The 22138-nt window shown below is 52.7% G+C and overlaps 1 protein-coding gene across 3 annotated transcripts in view; it reads left to right on the top strand.

Moving 5' to 3' along the window:
* SOX5 (SRY-box transcription factor 5) overlaps positions 1 to 22138 on the top strand; it is a 269372-nt gene that overhangs the window by 27963 nt on the left and 219271 nt on the right. Inside the window, exon 3 of one of the 3 annotated variants that reach the window (XM_073543996.1) lies at positions 2276 to 2381. The exons of the other annotated variants lie outside the window; for them this stretch is intronic. Coding sequence (XP_073400097.1) covers positions 2281 to 2381 — 101 coding nt within the window. The 5' untranslated portion in view covers positions 2276 to 2280. The remainder of the gene's footprint in view (positions 1 to 2275; positions 2382 to 22138) is intronic. 3 annotated transcript variants of the gene reach the window in all.

Raw genomic sequence — 22138 nt, 5'->3', positions numbered from 1 at the left:
GTGTCATTGTGTCTGACGGGGTGATACGGTGTGTGCGGTGTCATTGTGTCTATGATGGGGTGATACGGTGTGTGGGGCATCGTTGTGTCTGTGACGGGGTGATACGGTGTGTGGGGCATCGTTGTGTTTGTGACGGGGTGATACGGTGTGTGAGGCGTCATTGTGTCTGTGACGGGGTGATACGGTGTGTGGGGTGTCATTGTGTCTGTGACGGGGTGATACGGTGTGTGGGACATCGTTGTGTCTGTGACGGGGTGGTACGGTGTGTGCGGTGGTACGGTGGTAGGAGCGCCGTCTTGTTGCTCTGGGTCGTTCTGTGTGTTCCCCGTCTGGTCTGGAGTATTCATTTCCTTACATCGGTCTGATAATTGAATTTTTAGCTCCGTTACCATCTGCAGCTGAATGTGCCCGCGCCTCCGGATGAACCCTGCTGACTTTTCCTGACTGTCCATTCATGACCCCCCAGCTCCTCAAGTGCCGCACGTCACCCCCTGTACTGCCTATACCTCTGAGGAACCTTTCCCAGGTCTGGGGGCCTGACACCCCTCCATCCTGTCTGCCTACCCCTGGATGTAAGGAGGAGGCCTGAGGAGGACATGAGACCAGTAGGATAGATCCTTTGAGGGATGCTGACGCTCCGACCAGCGCCCCAGAGAGACTTGGGGAAGCCCTGATCTCCCGGATGATCCTGCTGGAGTCGCCTGTATGGAGAAGTATCCGGAGCCATTTCCATCTCTAGGCGGAGGATTGTGACTCCTCTCCGGGGACATTCATCCCGTTACTGTATCGTGTCCCTGGACTGTTTTATCCTCTATACGGTGGATCGTTTTATGGACCTTGCGATTCGCATGTAATGAAGGTTCTCGGACTGTTCTCTCATCTCTCGCTCTGTAGATTGTGAGACACCGGAGACCCTGTGACATCACTGATTGTTGTTTTGTGTCTTGTTTCTCCTCTCAGTTTTGTTACTTTTTCTCAGTCGCTCGTCATAAAGAATGAAGCCGCGTATTCTTTGTGTATTTAGCGCTCAGCCGTGATTTTTTTCCTGCCCCTTCGCACCGTCTCAATAGGACGTAGCTATGATATAATGTATCTGTGCAGGGTTCTCGGCTTCCTGGGTGTGATGTGCGGACGCTTTAGATGGGATGGTACTTACAGGTATAGTTACACGTGCTGGCAATACCATGAACTATGTAGAGGGCTCGGCAGCACTCCTGGTCCTGAAGGCTTCAGAGTATGGAGGGGTTCTTTACAGTAAGAGCAGTGATACTATGAACGCCCTGATTCTAGCGGGTAGTGACACCTGAGGCCATAGCAGCATTCGTCCTGGAGCCACAATCTTCTCTTCTGATAATTGCACTACTCTCCCATGATGAGGATTTGGTCAGTATTTATGTTGCAGGTTTTCTGTTGAGCTATGTTCACACGTTGCGTTGTTGCAGGTTTTTTTTGCAGCATTTTTTTTAATGCAAATTTTCAGCTGCATTTCACAGTACCAGTCAAGTCAGAGATTTCAGAAATCTCATGCACACGCCTTGTTTTTTTTTCCTGACTGTTTTTGTCATAAGACCATGTCGCCCATTGCGGTAAGTGTGAAAATACGGCAAACACACAGGTATCAGGTTTTGCTGCTTTTGTGGCACCAAAACCTAATGAGGTTAAATCCGATTTTTTTTTTTATGCACTAAACATTATCAGCGTGCACAAGAGACACAAGTACAGTAAAAAAAAAAAGCGCCAAAAATGCAGCAAAAACCTAACAAAACCTGCTTTTTCTTAGCAGCATAAAAAAGGCATAAAAAACGCAGTGTTTGAACATAGCCCTATAGTCGCTTCCCTGCGGTCCTTCTCGTCATGTCTTACCTCTTTGATGCTTCCTGTCAGTCATACCGTTGTGTGGGTTTTATGCATTTGTAGTTCGTGTCCGCGGCAGCGTATGCGTTTTTTACCTGCATTTTCTTCTGCCTCTACAGCATTGCTATAGATATGGGGTCACTTTTAGATTTTTCTACTGCAAATACCATGGCTCTGGCAGGAAAACTGCTGCATAAAATGGGCACTTTTTTTTTTGCACTTTTATGTGCTGTTTTTGTTTTTTTTTTTTCACCTCCTGGTTATTTGAATGCATAAAAAACACTGAAAATGCAGCAGAAAAAAATGCTTTAGAAGTTGAAATCTTCCTGGAAAAAATATGCAAGCCTGTACCTGAAAGTTCAGAAATCGCATTCACTTTTCTGGTGTTGTAAAACTCTGCGTTTTTTTTTTTTTTCTGCAGCAAAAATGCAACGTGTGAACAAACCCTATGGGAAAAATCCGAACCCAAATATCTCTGTGCCCGTAAGAGAAAATGACAAGTTGCGGACTTCAGAAACGCACTGCAGGTCAGTTTACAATTAGCGGGCAGGAGATTTCTAAAAATCCCACCCGCTACTAAGCTCATTGTGGGACATTGTTCTGGGGGTCTGATGCACGTCTCTGCAGGGAGCCTTTCTACAAGTAGGAGTGGAGAGACAGCGGACTTTGCTTGCTCTGCATCAAACACTTTAGGATGTATAGAGATGAGTCTCAGCAACTATGTAGCATGTTGTCACCGCTCGGAACGTGGTTGCATTTGACCCGATCCGCACTCAGCAGATATGGGATTCCGTCCTCGTATACAGGCGAGGCCTCGGGGGGTTTCCTGAGGTTACGTTATTTCCATAGATCCCCGACCTGGTCGTCCGCAGTGTGCTCGACCTGTGGCCCCCAGAGCTCAGCCACGTTCCTGCGCCGGGGGCCGCTGGAGGCGCTGATCTGAGGATGATGGACAGTATCTTTTACAGCTGGCAGAAGAATAGTAACATAATGATATCGTAGATCACACACAGCCCCGAAAATCACCTGGATACATAGTAACAGCATAAGGGAACGAGCGCAGTGACGTCATATAGTAATGTAACAAGACCGTAATAATATCGTAACGTCATGATCAAGTGTAATTACACTATCATCCAATTATGTGGTTATTAAGTCATACATTGATATCCTATTAATCTGTACTGCCATGTATCGTGGATTGGAGAGGTAACCTAGTGATTATATATAATAATGTATCGGTGGAGAGAGAGTATTCTATGAAAAGGTAGTAACATTTAAATGAGTAAGGCTAGTTTCACATTTGCGTTTCAGGGCGCAGCGACAGCCTGCGCACGGCCGCCGCTAAGCCCCGCCCCCTGCCGTGCCTCCCCCGGTAGCTCTGCCTACCGGCGCATGACGCTGCATGCGTCCTGCGTCCCCTATCTTTATCACTTGGGACGCAGGCCGTGCTCAGTATGCGTTTGGCGGCGCATGCATCCTTTTGACGGTGCGCCGAGCGCAACCAAATTGCAACAGGTTGCGTTTGGCGCTGGTCGGCGCACCGTCAATAGGACGCATGCGCCGCCAAACGCATACTGTGCACGGCCTGCATCCCCAGTGATAAAGATAGGGGACGCAGGACGCATGAAGCGTCGTGCGCCGGTAGGCGGAGCTACCAGAGGAGGCACGGCAGGGGGCATGGCTTAGCGGCGGCCGTGCGCAGGCCGTCGCTGCGCCCTGAAACGCAAATGTGAAACTAGCCTAACCGCACAAAGGTGAAATATTGAGATAGTAACACCGGTTATGTGGCAATGTGATGTACTATTACATTCAGAGATGGAATCTAATGTATCAGTGACATTCTAATCCTATAGTAAAGGAATACAGACCTGTAGAAACAAATGGACAAAGAGTCAAATTATACATCTAGACTTGAACCTTTTATTAAATGACATAAAATAGGAGTCTCGCATCAATGGGACGACAGTGGTGACGCTTGCTCCTTGGTGTCTTCTTCTGTACAGTCTCCTTTTTGGCTGGTTATCCTTGTGACTGTCCGTGCTTCTCAGCTTTGTCTTTTATCCGCTATTTTCTGTAACACTGGGTCTGTTTGTTTTGTGCTCAATTACTGACTCCCATTTACTATACTCCATGTATTGTAGGAGCCTTTTAATGTTTTATATGCCATGCTATGATTTAATCATTGTTCTACTCTGTGTTAACACTTTAGCTCTAGGTCCATTTGTTTCTATAGGTTTATATTACTTGCTGTGCTACATGGCCATTATCTGTGCCTTTGGCTTATAGTCGTCTTGTGCAGCCCATGTCGCTACTTTTCTTTAAAGGTTTCCATGTACAGTAAAGGAGCAGGTATGAATAGTGACTGAATGCAGTAATATATAGGATGCTAGTAACATAGTGACGACGGTAAGAAGATATTGTAATCAGTGGAGTATCGGTGATCTGTTACAATTGTGCCATAACAGATACAGAGTCACAGTCCAATGGCTGCATTAGAGACCAAGTATCCCACAGTCACCGAGCTGGAAAGTTCCCTGTTATCCTGCAGTGTTCATAATAATATTCTTTACTCCGGTCAGTGAGATTTCCGGGAACTTTCTAGAAGATGTATCCTGGAGTATGGGTCCATATGTATCGTCCCTGCGAGCGGACCTTCTTCAGAGGATTTTACTGTTCTTAATTCTGTTTATAAATGAACTGAAAATATTTGTAAATTCCGCAAGAAACCCCGGGCCCCTCCCTGAGAGACCCCCATACGTTCTTCTCCTGACTTCTGTAATTCACAAATTATTTAGATTTTTTTTTCCAGAGAAATTCCTTTAACATGTCTGTGAGATCCTGGAATAAAAACAGAGAAGTCCAAATCATTCTATTCATACTCTATCATATTGGACCTTCATCTTACAATCATCCGATTTCTGAAATTCCTAAAAGCGTAACTTGTTATAAACGGCTTCATTCCTTTCTATTGTCGGGCTGTTTACAGACGATTGTACATTGTGACCAGGAGGAGATTTGTTTCTGCTTTATGAGACTTTTTTTTTTTTTCTTCTTTCTCTAAATCACTAAAAGAGAGGAAATGTTGTAAAGTTTCCCCCCATTCTCCTACCTCACGTCCTCGCGCCCCTTACATGAACCTCATGGATAGGGTTTTGTTTTTTTCTTTCTATTGTTTTAATAATCATGTAACTCTATATGTGGGAAATAAGTGACACAATTAGAGACCTATAAGTACGGTATGTATACGAGACAGACATACGTGGAGGAATAGGATGAATAATATATATATATATATATATATATATATATATATATATATATATATATAATATATATACATACACAGAAGACAGACATGTAGATGCGAGGGATCTTTCCATCTTCCCATCGGGTCCAGTAGATGTATAAGTTGTGGTTTTCCCGCTCTCCGGGGGTACATCTCTGTATTTGGGGTGACGTGATAATTTGGGGTCATTACCAGATATGATTTATTAAGTCTTGTGGTCATGTAGTCGTCGTTTAACTGTTCCGCTGCCAGGAAGTGTTATACCCCTTAACCCCTGCCCCACCACAGCTCTGGTTTTCGGCACAGGAGCCGGCTCTGGTTTTGGCACTCTCTTAATCCGCAGATTTTACAAGTGTGTGAATGCGGTGGATTGAATTACACGGGGCTGCGGCTGCGTCACGTCCCGCATGTGTGCAGCATTAGGAGCCATAGGTGGTAAATGGAAGGAATTCCTATAAAGTTATTTATTGATTTCAGTTGCTTAATGCATTCTTTATCCCTCCGTCTTGCGGTGTAAACGCGCCGGGCTGACATCTTGCTCTGCCGTCTGTAAGAAGCAGATCATGCTTAAAGGAACACGACCGCCATCTATCCCTGCTACAGATGGAGCAGACTTAGGTATCCATGTCCTCCGATAACCCTGCGACTATGATTCACGTGTCCTCGCTCTGAATGGCAGAATGACAGTAAAGACTGACAGCAATGCTGGCAGGAGGAGCTTTATATTCTTTGCTACATTCAGTATACTGTATACTTCTATTGTATCTGCTTCACGTCTAGATTGTAAGCTCTTGGGCAACGCCTGGAGCTTTGCTACAAAGCCATCATACGTACAGTTGTGGCCAAAAGTATTGACACCCCTGCAATTCTGTCAGATAATACTCAGTTTCTTCCTGAAAATGATTGCAAACACAAATTCTTTGTTATTATCTTCATTTAATTTGTTTTAAATGAAAAAACACAAAAAGAATTGTCCTAAAGCCAAATTGGATATAATTCCACACCAAACACAAAAAAGAGAGTGAACAAAAGTATTGGCACTGTTCGAAAAATCCTGTGATGCTTCTCTAATGTGTGTAATTAGCAGCACCTGTAACTTACCTGTGGCACCTAACAGGTGTTGGCAATAACTAAATCACACTTGCAGCCAGGTGACATGGATTAAAGTTGACTCAACCTCTGTCCTGTGTCCTTGTGTGCACCACATTGAGCATGGAGAAAAGAAAGAAGACCAAAGAACTGTCTGAGGACTTGAGAAACCAAATTGTGAGGAAGCATGAGCAATCTCAAGGCGACAAGTCCATCTCCAAAGACCTGAATGTTCCTGTGTCTACCGTGTGCAGTGTCATCAGGAAGTGTAAAGCCCATGGCACTGTGGCTAACCTCCCTAGATGTGGACGGAAAAGAAAAATTGACAAGAGATTTCAATGCAAGATTGTGCGGATGTTGGATAAAGAACCTCGACTAACATCCAAACAAGTTCAAGCTGCCCTGCAGTCCGAGGGTACAACAGTGTCAACCCGTACTATCCGTCGGCGTCTGAATGAAAAGGGACTGTATGGTAGGAGACCCAGGAAGACCCCACTTCTTACCCTGAGACATAAAAAAGCCAGGCTGGAGTTTGCCAAAACTTATCTGAAAAAGCCTAAAACGTTTTGGAAGAATGTTCTCTGATCAGATGAGACAAAAGTAGAGCTTTTAGGGCAAAAGCATCAACATAGAGTTTACAGGAGAAAAAAAGAGGCATTCAAAGAAAAGAACACTGTCCCTACAGTCAAACATGGCGGAGGTTCCCTGATGTTTTGGGGTTGCTTTGCTGCCTCTGGCACTGGACTGCTTGACCGTGTGCATGGCATTATGAAGTCTGAACTCTACCAACAAATTTTGCAGCATAATGTACGGCCCAGTGTGAGAAAGCTGGGTCTCCCTCAGAGGTCATGGGTCTTCCAGCAGGACAATAACCCAAAACACACTTCAAAAAGCACTAGAAAATGGTTTGAGAGAAAGCACTGGAGACTTCTAAGGTGGCCAGCAATGAGTCCAGACCTGAATCCCATAGAACACCTGTGGAGAGATCTAAAAATGGCAGTTTGGAGAAGGCCCCCTTCACATATCAGGGATCTGGAGCAGTTTGCCAAAGATGAATGGTCTAAAATTCCAGCAGAGCATTGTAAGAAACTCATTGATGGTTACCGGAAGCAGTTGGTCGCAGTTATTTTGGCTAAAGGTTGTGCAACCAAGTATTAGGCTGAGGGTGCCAATACTTTTGTCCGGCCCATTTTTGGAGTTTTGTGTGAAATGATCAATGTTTTGCTTTTTGCTTCCTTCTCTTTTGTTTTTTCATTTAACACAAATTAAATGAAGATAATAATACCAAAGAATTTGTGTTTGCAATCATTTTCAGGAAGAAAGTGAGAATTATCTGACAGAATTGCAGGGGTGTCAATACTTTTGGCCACAACTGTAATATACGAGTATGCGGCACTGTGGTGAGCCATCAGTACAGGCGCCTGGTCCCGCGGTTGGATCGAGGCCACTCCGTCTCTTCTGGCGTCTGGGGCTCGGTAAATCTGTCACCACTTGAGGTTTGGCGTGAAGAAGCCGGACATTGTCCTACATGGTGCTGACCTCCGAGCAGCCGCATCCTGGACGAGGTGATGCCCCTGTGACCAGCGCCCCCCAATTATCCAAAAGTGTGGTTCTCCCCAGCCACCAAAGACAACATGTCACTGCAAGAGGTAGGGGCCGAAAATTAGAGGGGTTCCCACAGTGATCACCGCTGCACTCAATCTGCTGGGACGGACATCTGTTCTCCCTGTTATCAGCCATAGCAGGCAGAGGACAGGCGACTGTAGGACACAGACTGCAATCTCCTCCGCACAGTGTGGTGTGACTCCTGATAGGAGTGTCCCCTGCCCCTGGCGGCTGTCTGTCCCCGGCGGCTGTGTGTCCCCGGCGGCTGTGTGTCCCCGGCGTCTGCCTGTCCCCGGCGTCTGCCTGTCCCCGGCGTCTGCCTGTCCCCGGCGTCTGCCTGTCCCCGTCGGCTGCCTGTCCCCGGCGTCTGCCTGTCCCCGGCGTCTGCCTGTCCCCGGCGTCTGCCTGTCCCCGGCGTCTGTCTGTCCCCGGCGTCTGTCTGTCCCCGGCGTCTGTCTGTCCCCGGCGTCTGTCTGTCCCCGGCGTCTGTCTATCCCCGGCGGCTGTCTGTCCCCGGCGGCTGTCTGCCCCATGGTGGCTGTCTGCCCCTGGCGGCTTTCTGCCCCATGGCGGCTGGCTGCCCCTGGCGGCTTTCTGTCCCTGGCGCGCTCCTCTTCATGACTTTGGCGCTGCTCTCCCCAGACGGCCATGTTGATGATTTGTAGACTTTGGGCCTCGATTCATCTTTTGCAATTACTTTGAGTCAATTTTCCAAGATTTTTTTTTTTGTTACCTGGTTGTGCTCGCTGACATTGCACCAGATTCTTCAAAATGTCAAAAGCGTTTCATGAATTTGGCGTAAAGTTAAGTCATATTTTTTTCTTGTCTTTGACTTTTCAGCATCAAAAGTCACAAATCCTGTAAAAATTTGTAACCTTTCTCAAGGTCGAGACCGCGGGGAGACGCGCCAAGAAGTGAGAAAAAAAAAAAAGACTTAAAGACAAAAAATGGCTCAAATACTAAAGCCACTAAAAACAGAAAAAATCACTCCAAAAAAAAAAGTGTGCTGATGACTCAGGGCCTCGCTGTTATAATAACGGTCTGAAATTGCTGATGACAGGGAACAGTAGAGCGCGTTCTCGTACATTCTCGTCCCCGGGTCCCATTACGGATCAGAGTCCACTACGTGTCCGTCAGTTGGTTTCTGATACATTGCTGCGCTCTGTTTCTCGCTGTTATTCTCCGGTTCGTCCTGAGACGTTTCTGGGTTTCCGAGTGTCCAGATGTCCGGATCGAGGGAGTCTCTCCTAGATGTGGGGATTTTACAAGTCCTAGACAAAGGCTCTTTTCTCCCGAGTGTCCGCTGGGAGTAGATTCCGTCTGCCTCCGAGAAAAGTGGTAGCTATTCACTGAGGGTCTCCGACAATGCGGGGTTAAGTCGGATCTGGAATTTGTGGAAATGTGCGCTCAATAAACCGTGCTCCCTCCGCTGTGTGCGCACAAAACCCTCCATTATTCCGCTCACACTTTATTTCGCCACACTGCGGCAGCGACTCGCTCTGTTTTCTGTGTTAAGTGGCTAAAAAATAATATTAATGAGTGTTATTATGTTATTGTTAAGTGCACCCCGCCACATGACTGAAGGGTCCCCCGTCATAAAGCGAGGTCGCAGCAGCGGGAATAACTGCAGTGTGACACGTTATCAAGTGCCGCTCCAATCCCCCCGTATTCAGATATCATTCATCTGGAGAGCAGCAGCCACAGGCGCCGCTGATTATTCCTGTATGGAGCAAGCACAGGAAAAACCTCCCACAAGTATCGAGAGACTTTTACCCTTATTGGTCAGGATACGGGATAATGACGCTGACACTCGGGGGACGGGCTTCTGACGCTCGGGGGACGGGCTTCTGACGCTCGGGGGACGGGCTTCTGACGCTCGGGGGACGGGCTTCTGACGCTCGGGGGACGGGCTTCTGACGCTCGGGGGACGGGCTTCTGACGCACGTGGGACGGGCTTCTGACGCACGTGGGATGGGCTTCTGACGCTCGGGGGACGGGCTTCTGACGCTCGGGAGACGGGCTTCTGACGCTCGGTGGGGCGGACTTCTGAAACTCGGGGGACAGGCTTCTGACGCTCGGGGGACGGGCTTCTGACGCTCGGTGGGGCGGGCTTCTGATGCTTGGGTGACGGGCTTCTGATGCTCGGGGGACGGGCTACTGACGCTCGGGGGATGGGCTTCTGACACTCGGGAATGGGCTACTGACGCTCGGGGGGACGGGCTTCTGAAACTCGGGGGGACGTACTGATGCTCGGGGGGACGGGCTTCTGAAATTCAGGGGGGACGGGCTTCTGACGCTCGGGGGACGGGCTTCTGACACTCGGGAATGGGCTACTGACGCTCGGGGGGACGGGCTTCTGAAACTCGGGGGACGTACTGACGCTCGGGGGGACGGGCTTCTGAAATTCGGGGGACGTACTGACGCTCTTCTGAAATTCGAGGGGGACGGGCTTCTGACGCTCGGGGGACGGGCTTCTGACGCTCGGGGGACGGGCTTCTGACGCTCGGGGGACGGGCTTCTGACGCTCGGGGGACGGGCTTCTGACGCTCGGGGGACGGGCTTCTGACGCTCGGGGGACGGGCTTCTGACGCTCGGGGGACAGGCTTCTGACGCTCGGGGGACGGGCTTCTGACGCTCGGGGCACGGGCTTCTGACGCTCGGGGGATGGGCTTCTGACGCTCGGGGGATGGGCTTCTGACGCTCGGGGGATGGGCTTCCGACGCTCGGGGGACGGGCTACTGATGCTTGGGGGACGAGCTACTGACGGTCGGGGGACAGAATAATGAGGCTGACGCTCGGGGAACGGGCTTCTGACGCTGATACATGGGGTACAGTATAATGACACTGACGCTCAGGGTATGGGATACTGATGATACTTGAGTTGGCCCATTTATCTAAGCTGTATGGAGAAAGTATGTGCCCCCCACATCCATCTACAGGGGCTTCTCTCTCCTCCATAGACATTACTATGGAGTCATCCTCTGCAGATATAACGGCTCCGCTCTTCTGGGATCTCTATAGGCTTTTGGAGGCGTCTGTGGGTTTTTGCCCCTCATCCAGAGGAGCACTTGTGGGGTCAGACCCTGATGTTGGGGGGATGCTGGGCTCACAGTTTCCCTTATAGGATGGGGTTGGGGGTCCGGGCTCTGTGCTGCCGCTCATGTCCCCCCCCCATGTCTGGATGGCCCTTGTGCGCTGAGCACAGTCATGGGGGGCAGATAAGGGTCTCCCCCGACTGTTCCCACAAAACTGAAGCTACGATTGTCCACAATGTCTTGTGCTGAAGATGAAGATTTCCCATCACTGGAGCTGAGGGTCCGAGGCCGCCCCCTGATAACAGCACATAGCATTATCCCCCATCTGTACTGGGGGCACAATGCAGTCAGGGGGTAACGTCCTCCGGGAATCACCAAACCCAGCCTCCTCCATCAGACGCAGATAGAGGAGTGCGATCCGTCACTGCACGTCTCCCCCGGTATCGGTGCTGCCCGTGTTCCGGCCATGTGGCGGATTTTCCTGTGTCACCGCTTCGCTCTCCAGCGGTAGATGTGACATTTTCAGCTCGGGACGTCTTCACTGTGAAGTTTCCCTCCGCTCTCGTCTTCCCGTGTCATCCTGGCTTCACGCTGCTCCTCATTGTGGCCCGTGGGGGGCGCTATAATGACCTTCTTCATCAACATGGGGGTCATTGTAATTAGAATGGTGTGTGAGAGCGATGGCCGCCTGATTGATGTCAGCGGCGGGGACATGATACAGCTCACGTCTGCCGCTCACACTGTGCCGCTGCCTCGCGGCTCCCCTCGTACCGGCGAGCGAAGTTCTGTGTGCGTCTTCAATGACAAATCTCCGCTCTGTTCTTTGTGATAGTGGGGTCACAAGCATGGCGTCCCCCCACTGAGCATGCAAAGCTTCAAAGGCCGAGAGAAGCAGCAACGTCCCTAATACCTGCCCCCCTGACTGAGTGCGCTGCCCCCCACTGACTGCCTGCGCTGTCCCCCACTGACTGCCTGCGCTGCCCCTCACCCACAGCCTGCAGTGAACCCACTGACTGCCTGCGCTGCCCCCCACCGACTGCCTGCGCTGTCCCCCACTGACTGCCTCCGCTGCCCCCCACTGACTGCCTGCGCTGTCCCCCACTGACTGCCTGCGCTGTCCCCCACTGACTGCCTGCGCTGCCCCCCACTGACTGCCTGCGCTGCCCCCCCACTGACTGCCTGCGCTGCCCCCCCACTGACTGCCTGCGCTGCCCCCCACTGACTGCCTGCGCTGCCCCCCACTGACTGCCTGCGCTGCCCCCCACTGACTGCCTGCGCTGTCCCCCACTGACTGCCTGCGCTGCCCCTCACCCACAGCCTGCAGTGAACCCACTGACTGCCTGCGCTGCCCCCCACCGACTGCCTACGCTGCCCCCCACTGACTGCCTGCGCTGTCCCCCACTGACTGCCTGCGCTGCCCCCCACTGACTGCCTGCGCTGCCCCCCACTGACTGCCTGCGCTGCCCCCCCACTGACTGCCTGCGCTGCCCCCCCACTGACTGCCTGCGCTGCCCCCCCACTGACTGCCTGCGCTGCCCCCCCACTGACTGCCTGCGCTGCCCCCCACCGACTGCCTGCGCTGCCCCCCACTGACTGCCTGCGCTGCCCCCCACCCACAGCCTGCACTAAGCCCACTGACTGCCTGCGCTGCCCCCCCACTGACTGCCTGCGCTGCCCCCCCACTGACTGACTGCGCTGCCTCTCACCCACAGCCTGCACTGAACCCACTGCATGCACTGCCTTATACTGACTGACTGTGCTGGCCCCCACCCACAGCCTGCGCTGCCCCCCCACTGACTGACTGCGCTGCCTCTCACCCACAGCCTGCACTGAACCCACTGCATGCGCTGCCTTATACTGACTGACTGTGCTGGCCCCCACCCACAGCCTGCGCTGCCCCCCACTGACTGCCTGCGCTGCCCCCCACTGACTGCCTGCGCTGCCCCCCACTGACTGCCTGTGCTGCCCCCCCAATGACTGACTGTGCTGCCTCTCACCCACAGCCTGCACTGAACCCACTGCATGCGCTGCCTTATACGACTGACTGTGCTGGCCCCCACCCACAGCCTGCGCTGCCCCCCACTGACTGCCTGCGCTGCCCCTCACCCACAGCCTGCATTGAACTCACTGACTGCCTGCGCTGCCCCCCACCCACAGCCTGTGCTGGTCCCCACTGACTGCCTGCGCTGCCCCCCACCCACAGCCTGGCTGCCCCCCCACTGGCTGCCTGCGCTGCCTCTCACCCACAGCCTGCACTGAACCCACTGCCTGCGCTGCCTTCTACTGACTGACTGTGCTGGCCCCCACCAACAGCCTGCGCTGCCCCCCACTGACTGCCTGCGCTGCCCCCCACCCACAGCCTGGCTGCCCCCCCACTGGCTGCCTGCGCTGCCTCTCACCCACAGCCTGCACTGAACCCACTGCCTGCGCTGCCTTCTACTGACTGACTGTGCTGCCCCCCACCAACAGCCTGCGCTGCCCCCCACTGACTGCCTGCGCTGCCCCCCACTGACTGCCTGCGCTGCCCCCCACTGACTGCCTGCGCTGCCCCCCACTGGCTGCCTGCGCTGCCCCTCACCCACAGCCTGCACTGAACTCACTGACTGCCTGCGCTGCCCCTCACCCACAGCCTGCACTGAACTCACTGACTGCCTGCTCTGCCCCCCCACTGGCTGCCTGCGCTGCCTCTCACCCACAGCCTGCACTGAACCCACTGGCAGCGCTGCCGTCTACTGACTGACTGTGCTGGCCCCCACCAACAGCCTGCGCTGCCCCCCACTGACTGCCTGCGCTGCCCACCCACTGGCTGCCTGCGCTGCCTCTCACCCACAGCCTGCACTGAACCCACTGCCTGCGCTGCCTTCTACTGACTGACTGTGCTGGCCCCCACCAACAGCCTGCGCTGCCCCCCACTGACTGCCTGTGCTGCCCCTCACCCACAGCCTGCAGTGAACCCACTGACTGCCTGTGCTGCCCCCCACCCACAGCCTGTGCTGGTCCCCACTGACTGCGCTGCCCCTCACCCACAGCCTGCGCTGCCCCCCACCCACAGCTTGCAGTGAACCCACTAACTGCCTGCTGCCCCCCACCCACAGCCTGCGCTGCCCCCCACCCACAGCCTGCGCTGCCCCCACCCACAGCCTGCGCTGCCCCCCATCCACAGCCTGCGCTGCCCCCCACCCACAGCCTGTGCTGGTCCCCACTGACTGCGCTGCCCCCACCCACAGCCTGTGCTGCTCCCCACTCACTGCCAGCACTGCCCCCGACCCACAGCCTGCAGTGAACCCACTAACTGCCTGCTTCCCCCCACCCACAGCCTGCGCTGCCCCCCATCCACAGCCTGCGCTGCCCCCACCCACAGCCTGCGCTGCCCCCCATCCACAGCCTGCGCTGCCCCCCACCCACAGCCTGTGCTGGTCCCCACTGACTGCGCTGCCCCCACCCACAGCCTGTGCTGCTCCCCACTCACTGCCAGCACTGCCCCCGACCCACAGCCTGCAGTGAACCCACTAACTGCCTGCTTCCCCCCACCCACAGCCTGCGCTGCCCCCTACTGACTGCCTGCACTGCCCCCACCCACAGCCTGCGCTGCCCCCCACTGACTGCCTGCACTGCCCCCACCCACAGCCTGCGCTGCCCCCCACTGACTGCCTGCACTGCCCCCACCCACAGCCTGCGCTGCCCCCCACTGACTGCCTGCTCTGCAGGTGAGGAACAATCAGAGGAAAAGTCTAATAACACTCGTCGGCCCTTCTGTATTCTCACCCGCTCCTGGTTCTGGCTACAAATGCTGATGTGACATACTGACCGTGTGACCGGAGCCTTACAGGACAGATCACTGCTCCTGCACCAGGGCTGCAGGTGGAGCAGAATGCAGTGTGCATCCTTGTTCTGTATAGAGGGGGCACTTATTTATGGGGGTCCTGCTCTGCTCCTCTTTCCTGAGGTCGTGTTTTGTGCATAAAATCTGCTGCGTTTATCTGTCCGAGCAAAAGTGGATGTGATTTCCTGCCGCCTATAGAGTGTGGTCCAGACGCTGCTGAGCGCTGCCTTCTCTATCAGCTTCAATGGGGCCCCTGAGAAAGCAAGACGCAGGTACAGAAATGCAGGTGAGGTTCGTCTTCAGCTTCAATGGGGCTCCTGAGAAAGCAAGACACAGGTACAGAAATGCAGGTGAGGTTCAGTCTGCAGGATCAAAGCTTTTCTATATTAAAAAAAAATGCATCAAGTGGAGGCAAGAACGAAGCAAAAGCGAAATAATCAGAAAAGATAGTTATGGAGTATCGTGTGGACGCCTGCAGATAAGATGCAGCATTTACGCTACGTGCAAGCGCGGCCTGACACGTGGGCAACTTAGTCACAGATTTTGCCTCTGGGTCATCAGTATTTTTTGGTCTTTTGCCAAATTCATGATGCAAACAATTAATTAATTTTTGTAAAAAAAAAAATGAGGTGTGACTGCCCCCAGGATGGGGATGCGGTGTGACTGCCCCCAGGATGGGGATGCGGTGGGACTGCCCCCAGGATGGGGATGCGGTGCGGCTGCCCCCAGGGTGGGGATGCGGTGCGACTGCCCCCAGGGTGGGGATGCGGTGCGACTGCCCCCAGGATGTGGTGCGACTGGCCCCAGGGTGGGGATGCGGTGTGACTGCCTCCAGGGTGGGGATGCGGTGTGACTGCCTCCTGGGTGGGGATGCGGTGTGACTGCCCTCAGGGTGGGGATGCGGTGTGACTGCCTCCAGGGTGGGGATGCGGTGTGACTGCCCCCAGGGTGGGGATGCGGTGCGACTGCCCCCAGGATGTGGTGTGACTGGCCCCAGGGTGGGGATGCGGTGTGACTGCCCCCAGGGTGGGGATGCGGTGTGACTGCCCCCAGGGTGGGGATGTGGTGTGACTGCCTCCAGGGTGGGGATGTGGTGTGACTGCCTCCAGGGTGGGGATGCGGTGTGACTGCCTCCAGGGTGGGGATGCGGTGTGACTGCCTCCAGGGTGGGGATGCGGTGCAGCTGCTCCCAGGGTGGGGATGCGGTGCAGCTGCTCCCAGGGTGGGGATGCGGTACAGCTGCTCCCAGGGTGGGGATGCGGTGCAGCTGCTCCCAGGGTGTGGATGCGGTGCAGCTGCCCCCTGGGGTGTGAATGCGGTGCGATTGCCCCCGGCATGGGAATGCGGTGCGATTGCCCCGGAGTGGGAATGCGGTGCGACTGCGCCCGGGGTGGGCTGAGGTGCGACTGCGCCCGGGGTGGGATACAGTACGCCTGTGCCCTGGGTGGGGAAGCGCTACGACTGCCCCCGGAGTGGGCTGAGGTAAGACTGCGCCCGGGGTGGGATGCAGTGCGACTGCGTCCAGGGTGGGATGCGGTAACATCCTGCAGACTGATGTGACTGGTTCCCTTTAAGGGTCTTTGTGTCCGTTCTGCAGTATTCTGTGTATGGTGCTCGGATGTCCAGGGGTCTCCTGACAGTGTCACAGTCCTTGGATCTCCGGTGGTCTCCTGGCATTGTCATGGTCCTCGGATATCCCGGGGTCTCCTGATATTTTCACGGTCCTTGGATGTCCGGGGGTCTCCTGACAGTGTCACGGTCCTTGGATGTGCGGGGGTCTCCTGACTGTCACGGTCCTCGGATGTCCGGGGGTCTCCTGACATTGTCACGGACCTTGGATGTCCGGGGGTCTCCTGACATTGTCACGGTCCTTGAATGTCTGGGGAGCTCTTGACATTGTCACAGTTTTTGAATGCCCGGGGATCTCCTGACATTGTCATGGTCCTCAGATGCCCGGGGGTCTCCTGACATTGTCACGGTCCTTGTCTGCCCGGGGGTCTCCTGACATTGTCACGGTCCTCAGATGCCCGGGGGTCTCCTGACGTTGTCATTGTCCGGGGGTCTCCTGACATTGTCACGGTCCTTGGATGTCCGGGGGTCTCCTGACATTGTCACGGTCCTTGGATGTCCGGGAGTCTCCTGACATTGTCACGGTCCTCGGATGTCCGGGGGTCTCCTGACATTATCACGGTCCTCGGATGTCCGGGGGTCTCCTGACAGTGTCACGGTCCTCGGATGCCCGGAGGTCTCCTGACATTGTCATGGTCCTCGGATGTCTGGGGGTCTCTTTACATTGTCATGGTCCTTGGCTGCCCCGGGGTCTCCTGACATTGTCACAGTCATTGGATGCCCAGGGGTCTCCTGACATTGTCACGGTCCTTGGCTGCCGGGGGGTCTCCTGACATTGTCACGGTCCTTGGCTGCCCGGGGGTCTCCTGACATTGTCACGGTCCTTGGCTGCCCGGGGGTCTCCTGACATTGTCACGGTCCTTGGCTGCCCGGGGGTCTCCTGACATTGTCACGGTCCTTGGCTGCCCGGGGGTCTCCTGACATTGTCACGGTCCTTGGCTGCCCGGGGGTCTCCTGACATTGTCACGGTCCTTGGCTGCCCGGGGGTCTCCTGACATTGTCACGGTCCTTGGCTGCCCGGGGGTCTCCTGACATTGTCACGGTCCTTGGCTGCCCGGGGGTCTCATGACATTGTCACGGTCCTCAGATGCTTGGGGGTCTCCTGACATTGCCACGGTCCTCAGATGCCCGGGGGGTCTCCTAATATTGTCACGGTCCTCAGATGCCCGGGGGTCTCCTGATATTGTCACGGTCCTCGGCTGCCCGGGGTTCTTCTGACATTGTCATGGTCCTCGGATGTCCGGGGGTCTCTTGACATTTTCACAGTCTTCGGATGCCCGGGGGTCTCCTGACATTGTCACGGTCCTTGGCTGCCCGGGGGTCTCCTGACATTGCCACAGTCCTTGGCTGCCCGGGGGTCTCCTGACATTGTCACGGTCCTTGGCTGCCCTGGGGTCTCCTGACATTGTCACGGTCCTTGTTTGCTCGGGGGTCTCCTGACATTGTCACGGTCCTCAGATGCCCGGGGGTCTCCTGACATTGTCACGGTCCTCAGATGCCCGGGGGTCTCCTGACATTGTCACTAGGGCTGTGGAGTCGGAGTCGGAGTCGTGGAGTCGGAGTCGGTGCTCATTTTGGTGGAGTCGGAGTCGGAGTTGGAGTCGGTATAAAATGGACCGACTCCGACTCCTAAAATATATAATAAATTGGGTACAGTAATTCAATGCAGAATGTGCTGAATATTTTTTCATAGGAGTTTGGGAAAGTTATGAAATGTCCTATAAATGGCTGTTCTATTCCTGATCTAAGGCTACATTCACACACAGCGTTTTTCCTGTGTTTTTTGAGGATACGTTTTTCAGCTGCAAAAGCTGATCATCTTTTTAAAAAACCGCATCACCTGAAAGGTTTTTGAGCTCATAGATAATGTTTTCAATAGCAAAAGCAGATTAGAAATCTGCTCTATCCATTTATCCATATCTGTCTATCCATATCGTATCTGTACCAAAAGAATGAAAACCGGGTAGTACACCAATATATATTCTGTTCTATCTAAATATCTTGATTATTGGATCATAAAAATGATTAAATGTCTGAGGTTCACATTGTACTACAATAAATTTTTCACTTAAATATAAGCAATATGTGTGGGAGTCGGAGTCGTGGAGTCGGAGTTGGAGTCGGAGTCGGTGTAAGGGAAATTGAGGAGTCGGAGTCGGAGTTGGAGTCGCAGGTTTGGCTTACCGACTCCACAGCCCTGATTGTCACGGTCCTCAGATGCCCGGGGGTCTCCTGACATTGTCACTGTTTCTGTTCGGCCTTTGTTCTGGTTGTTACTTTGTTGCTCGTTATTTATTTGCTTTGTTTTTCTGTTTCTTTTTCTGCAGTGTAATAAATGCATTGGTGCAGGTGATGGGGATTATCTGGGCTGATACACTGTAACAAGCCCTCCCTCATTTGTGGGTGCAGGGAGACCCTGTAGGTGCTGCTGTCAGTCATCTCTTACTGTTACATTAAATACCTGGAATTCCTCGGCTTGGGCCCAGCAGCTACAACCTCCCTCCCTCCCCAGCGCCCTGTGCTGTGCGGAGATGGGGTCCGAGCAGACCACGAGCCGGTTCTGGGATCTATGAGGGTCCTTACAGGGGTGATGTATCCATTCCATTACAAGAGCCTTCCCCGCAGACCCTCCTTCTGGGAGGATTCTAGGTCTCTGCTCATCCTGGGCTCCCTGGTTCATGAATAGAATGCCAGGATGGAAGTGACTACTGACAGGTAGACACATTGCTGGGGGGATTGTGGTATGTCACTGTGGGTGTGCAGAGAGCTGGGTGACTGCCCTGTGGCCCCCCGTGTGTGGCCCCCCATGTCCTGTAATCAGGATTATCCATCTGTCCTGTTGATTTCTGGTTCCCAGGGGTGGGGGAGGGGGCCCTTGTCCTCGGAGCTGACACTCACTGCTTTGTGTCAGGTTTACTCAGCTGGGCCTCTGCTTTTCTGGGAATCGCACCTCTCGCAGGGACACAAGGATTTGGGCTTTGTGTGAGGTGCCGCCGCTTATCTCACCTAACTGACACATTCCTGCTGCTGAGGAGGTGTCAGATCTGCAGGGGGACAACAACTGCTGCTGCACCTGCGCACCCCGGAGAAGGACCACAGGACTGTCCTATGTCACCCCATGCCAAAGATGCCCACGTCTGCCGGTGCGGGCACTGAGCCCGTCTACATTGTGTGCGGATCCGGCCTCACTGCCCCAAGTCTCCGCAGCCGAGCGCCAGGACTGGATGCTCCCTTATTAACCCCTTGTGTCCCCAGGAGGGTTTTCTGCTGCCACCACCGCCCTCTTGTGGGTCGCTAATCTGCTTAAAAAGCGCGGTGAGCACGGCGGCCGATCACCCTGCCACCCCGAGTCACCGTATTGTCTGACACTAAGGGGGCTACATAGGACTGCAGGTGACAGTTACTGCATTACCTGTACTCAGACAGAGTTATCATTGTATAATCTGTGGTGTTACATAGGACTGCAGGTGACATCTACTCCATTATCTGTACTCGGAGAGTTATCCCTGTGTTATCTGTGGTGTTACATAGGACTGCAGGTGACATCTACTCCATTATCTGTACTCAGAGAGTTATCCCTGTGTTATCTGTGGTGTTACATAGGACTGCAGGTGACATCTACTACATTATCTGTACTCGGAGAGTTATCCCTGTGTTATCTGTGGTGTTACATAGGACTGCAGGTGACATCTACTCCATTATCTGTACTCAGAGAGTTAACACTGTGTTATCTGTGGTGCTACATAGGACTGCAGGTGACATCTACTACATTATCTGTACTAGAGAGTTATCCCTGTGCTATCTGTGGTGTTACATAGGACTGCAGGTGACAGCTGCTCCATTATCTGTACTCAGAGAGTTAACACTGTGTTATCTGTGGTGTTACATAGGACTGCAGGTGACATCTACTGCATTATCTGTACTAGAGAGTTATCACTGTGTTATCTGTGGTGTTACATAGGACTGCAGGTGACAGCTACTAAATGATCTGTACTCAGAGAGTTATCACTGGGTTATCTGTGGTGTTACATAGGACTGCAGGTGACATCTACATTATCTGTACTCAGTGAGTTATCACTGTGCTATCTGTGGTGTTACATAGGACTGCAGGTGACATCTACTACATTATCTGTACTAGAGAGTTATCACTGTGTTATCTGTGGTGTTACATAGGACTGGAGGTGACAGCTACTACATTATCTGTACTCAGAGAGTTATCACTGTGTTATCTGTGGTCTTACATAGGACTGCAGGTGACTACTACATTATCTGTACTAGACAGTTATCCCTGTGTTATCTGTGGTGTTACATAGGACTGCAGGTGACATCTACTGCATTATCTGTACTAGAGAGTTATCACTGTGTTATCTGTGGTGTTACATAGGACTGCAGGTGACATCTACTACATTATCTGTACTCAGAGAGTGTTCACTGTGCTCTCTGTAGTGTTACATAGGACTGCAGCTGACATCTACATTATCTGTACTCGGAGAGTTATCATTGTTATCCGTGGTGTTACATAGGACTGCAGGTGACCTCTACATTATCTGTACTCAGATAGTTATCACTCGGTTATCTGTGGTGGTACATAGGACTGCTGGTGACATCTACATTACGTATACTCAGTGAGTTATCACTGTGCTCTATGTGATGTTACATGGGACTGCAGTTGACATATACTACATTATCTGTACTCGGAGAGTTATCTCTGCTCTCTGCGGTGTTACATAGGACTGCAGGTGACATCTACATTATCTGTACTCGGAGAGTTATCTCTGTGGTGTTACATAGGACTGCAGGTGACATCTACTCCATTATCTGTACTCAGAGAGTTATCCCTGTGTTATCTGTGGTGTTACATAGGACTGCAGGTGACATCTACTACATTATCTGTACTCGGAGAGTTATCCCTGTGTTATCTGTGGTGTTACATAGGACTGCAGGTGACATCTACTCCATTATCTGTACTCAGAGAGTTAACACTGTGTTATCTGTGGTGCTACATAGGACTGCAGGTGACATCTACTACATTATCTGTACTAGAGAGTTATCCCTGTGCTATCTGTGGTGTTACATAGGACTGCAGGTGACAGCTGCTCCATTATCTGTACTCAGAGAGTTAACACTGTGTTATCTGTGGTGTTACATAGGACTGCAGGTGACATCTACTGCATTATCTGTACTAGAGAGTTATCACTGTGTTATCTGTGGTGTTACATAGGACTGCAGGTGACAGCTACTAAATGATCTGTACTCAGAGAGTTATCACTGGGTTATCTGTGGTGTTACATAGGACTGCAGGTGACATCTACATTATCTGTACTCAGTGAGTTATCACTGTGCTCTCTGTGGTGTTACATAGGACTGCAGGTGACATCTACTACATTATCTGTACTCCGAGAGTTATCCCTGTGCTATCTGTGGTGTTACATAGGACTGCAGGTGACAGCTACTACATGATCTGTACTCAGAGAGTTATCACTGTGTTATCTGTGGGGTTACATAGGACTGCAGGTGACATCTACTACATGATCTGTACTTAGAGAGTTATCACTGTGTTATCTGTGGTGTTACATAGGACTGCAGGTGACATCTACTGCATTATCTGTACTCAGAGAGTTTTCACTGTGTTATCTGTGGTGTTACATAGGACTGCAGGTGATATCTACATTATCTGTACTTGGTGAGTTATCACTGTGCTCTCTGTGGTGTTACATAGGACTGCAGGTGACATCTACTACATTATCTGTACTCAGAGAGTTATCCCTGTGCTATCTGTGGTGTTACATAGGACTGCAGGTGACAGCTACTACA

The sequence above is a fragment of the Dendrobates tinctorius genome, unplaced genomic scaffold (genome assembly GCF_039654945.1).
Source record: "Dendrobates tinctorius isolate UK_male_01 unplaced genomic scaffold, ASM3965494v1 ptg000136l, whole genome shotgun sequence".
Lineage (NCBI taxonomy): Eukaryota > Metazoa > Chordata > Amphibia > Anura > Dendrobatidae > Dendrobates > Dendrobates tinctorius.
The sequence above is the reverse complement of the archived record's forward strand: the minus strand, read 5'-3'. Positions and strand labels throughout refer to the sequence as shown.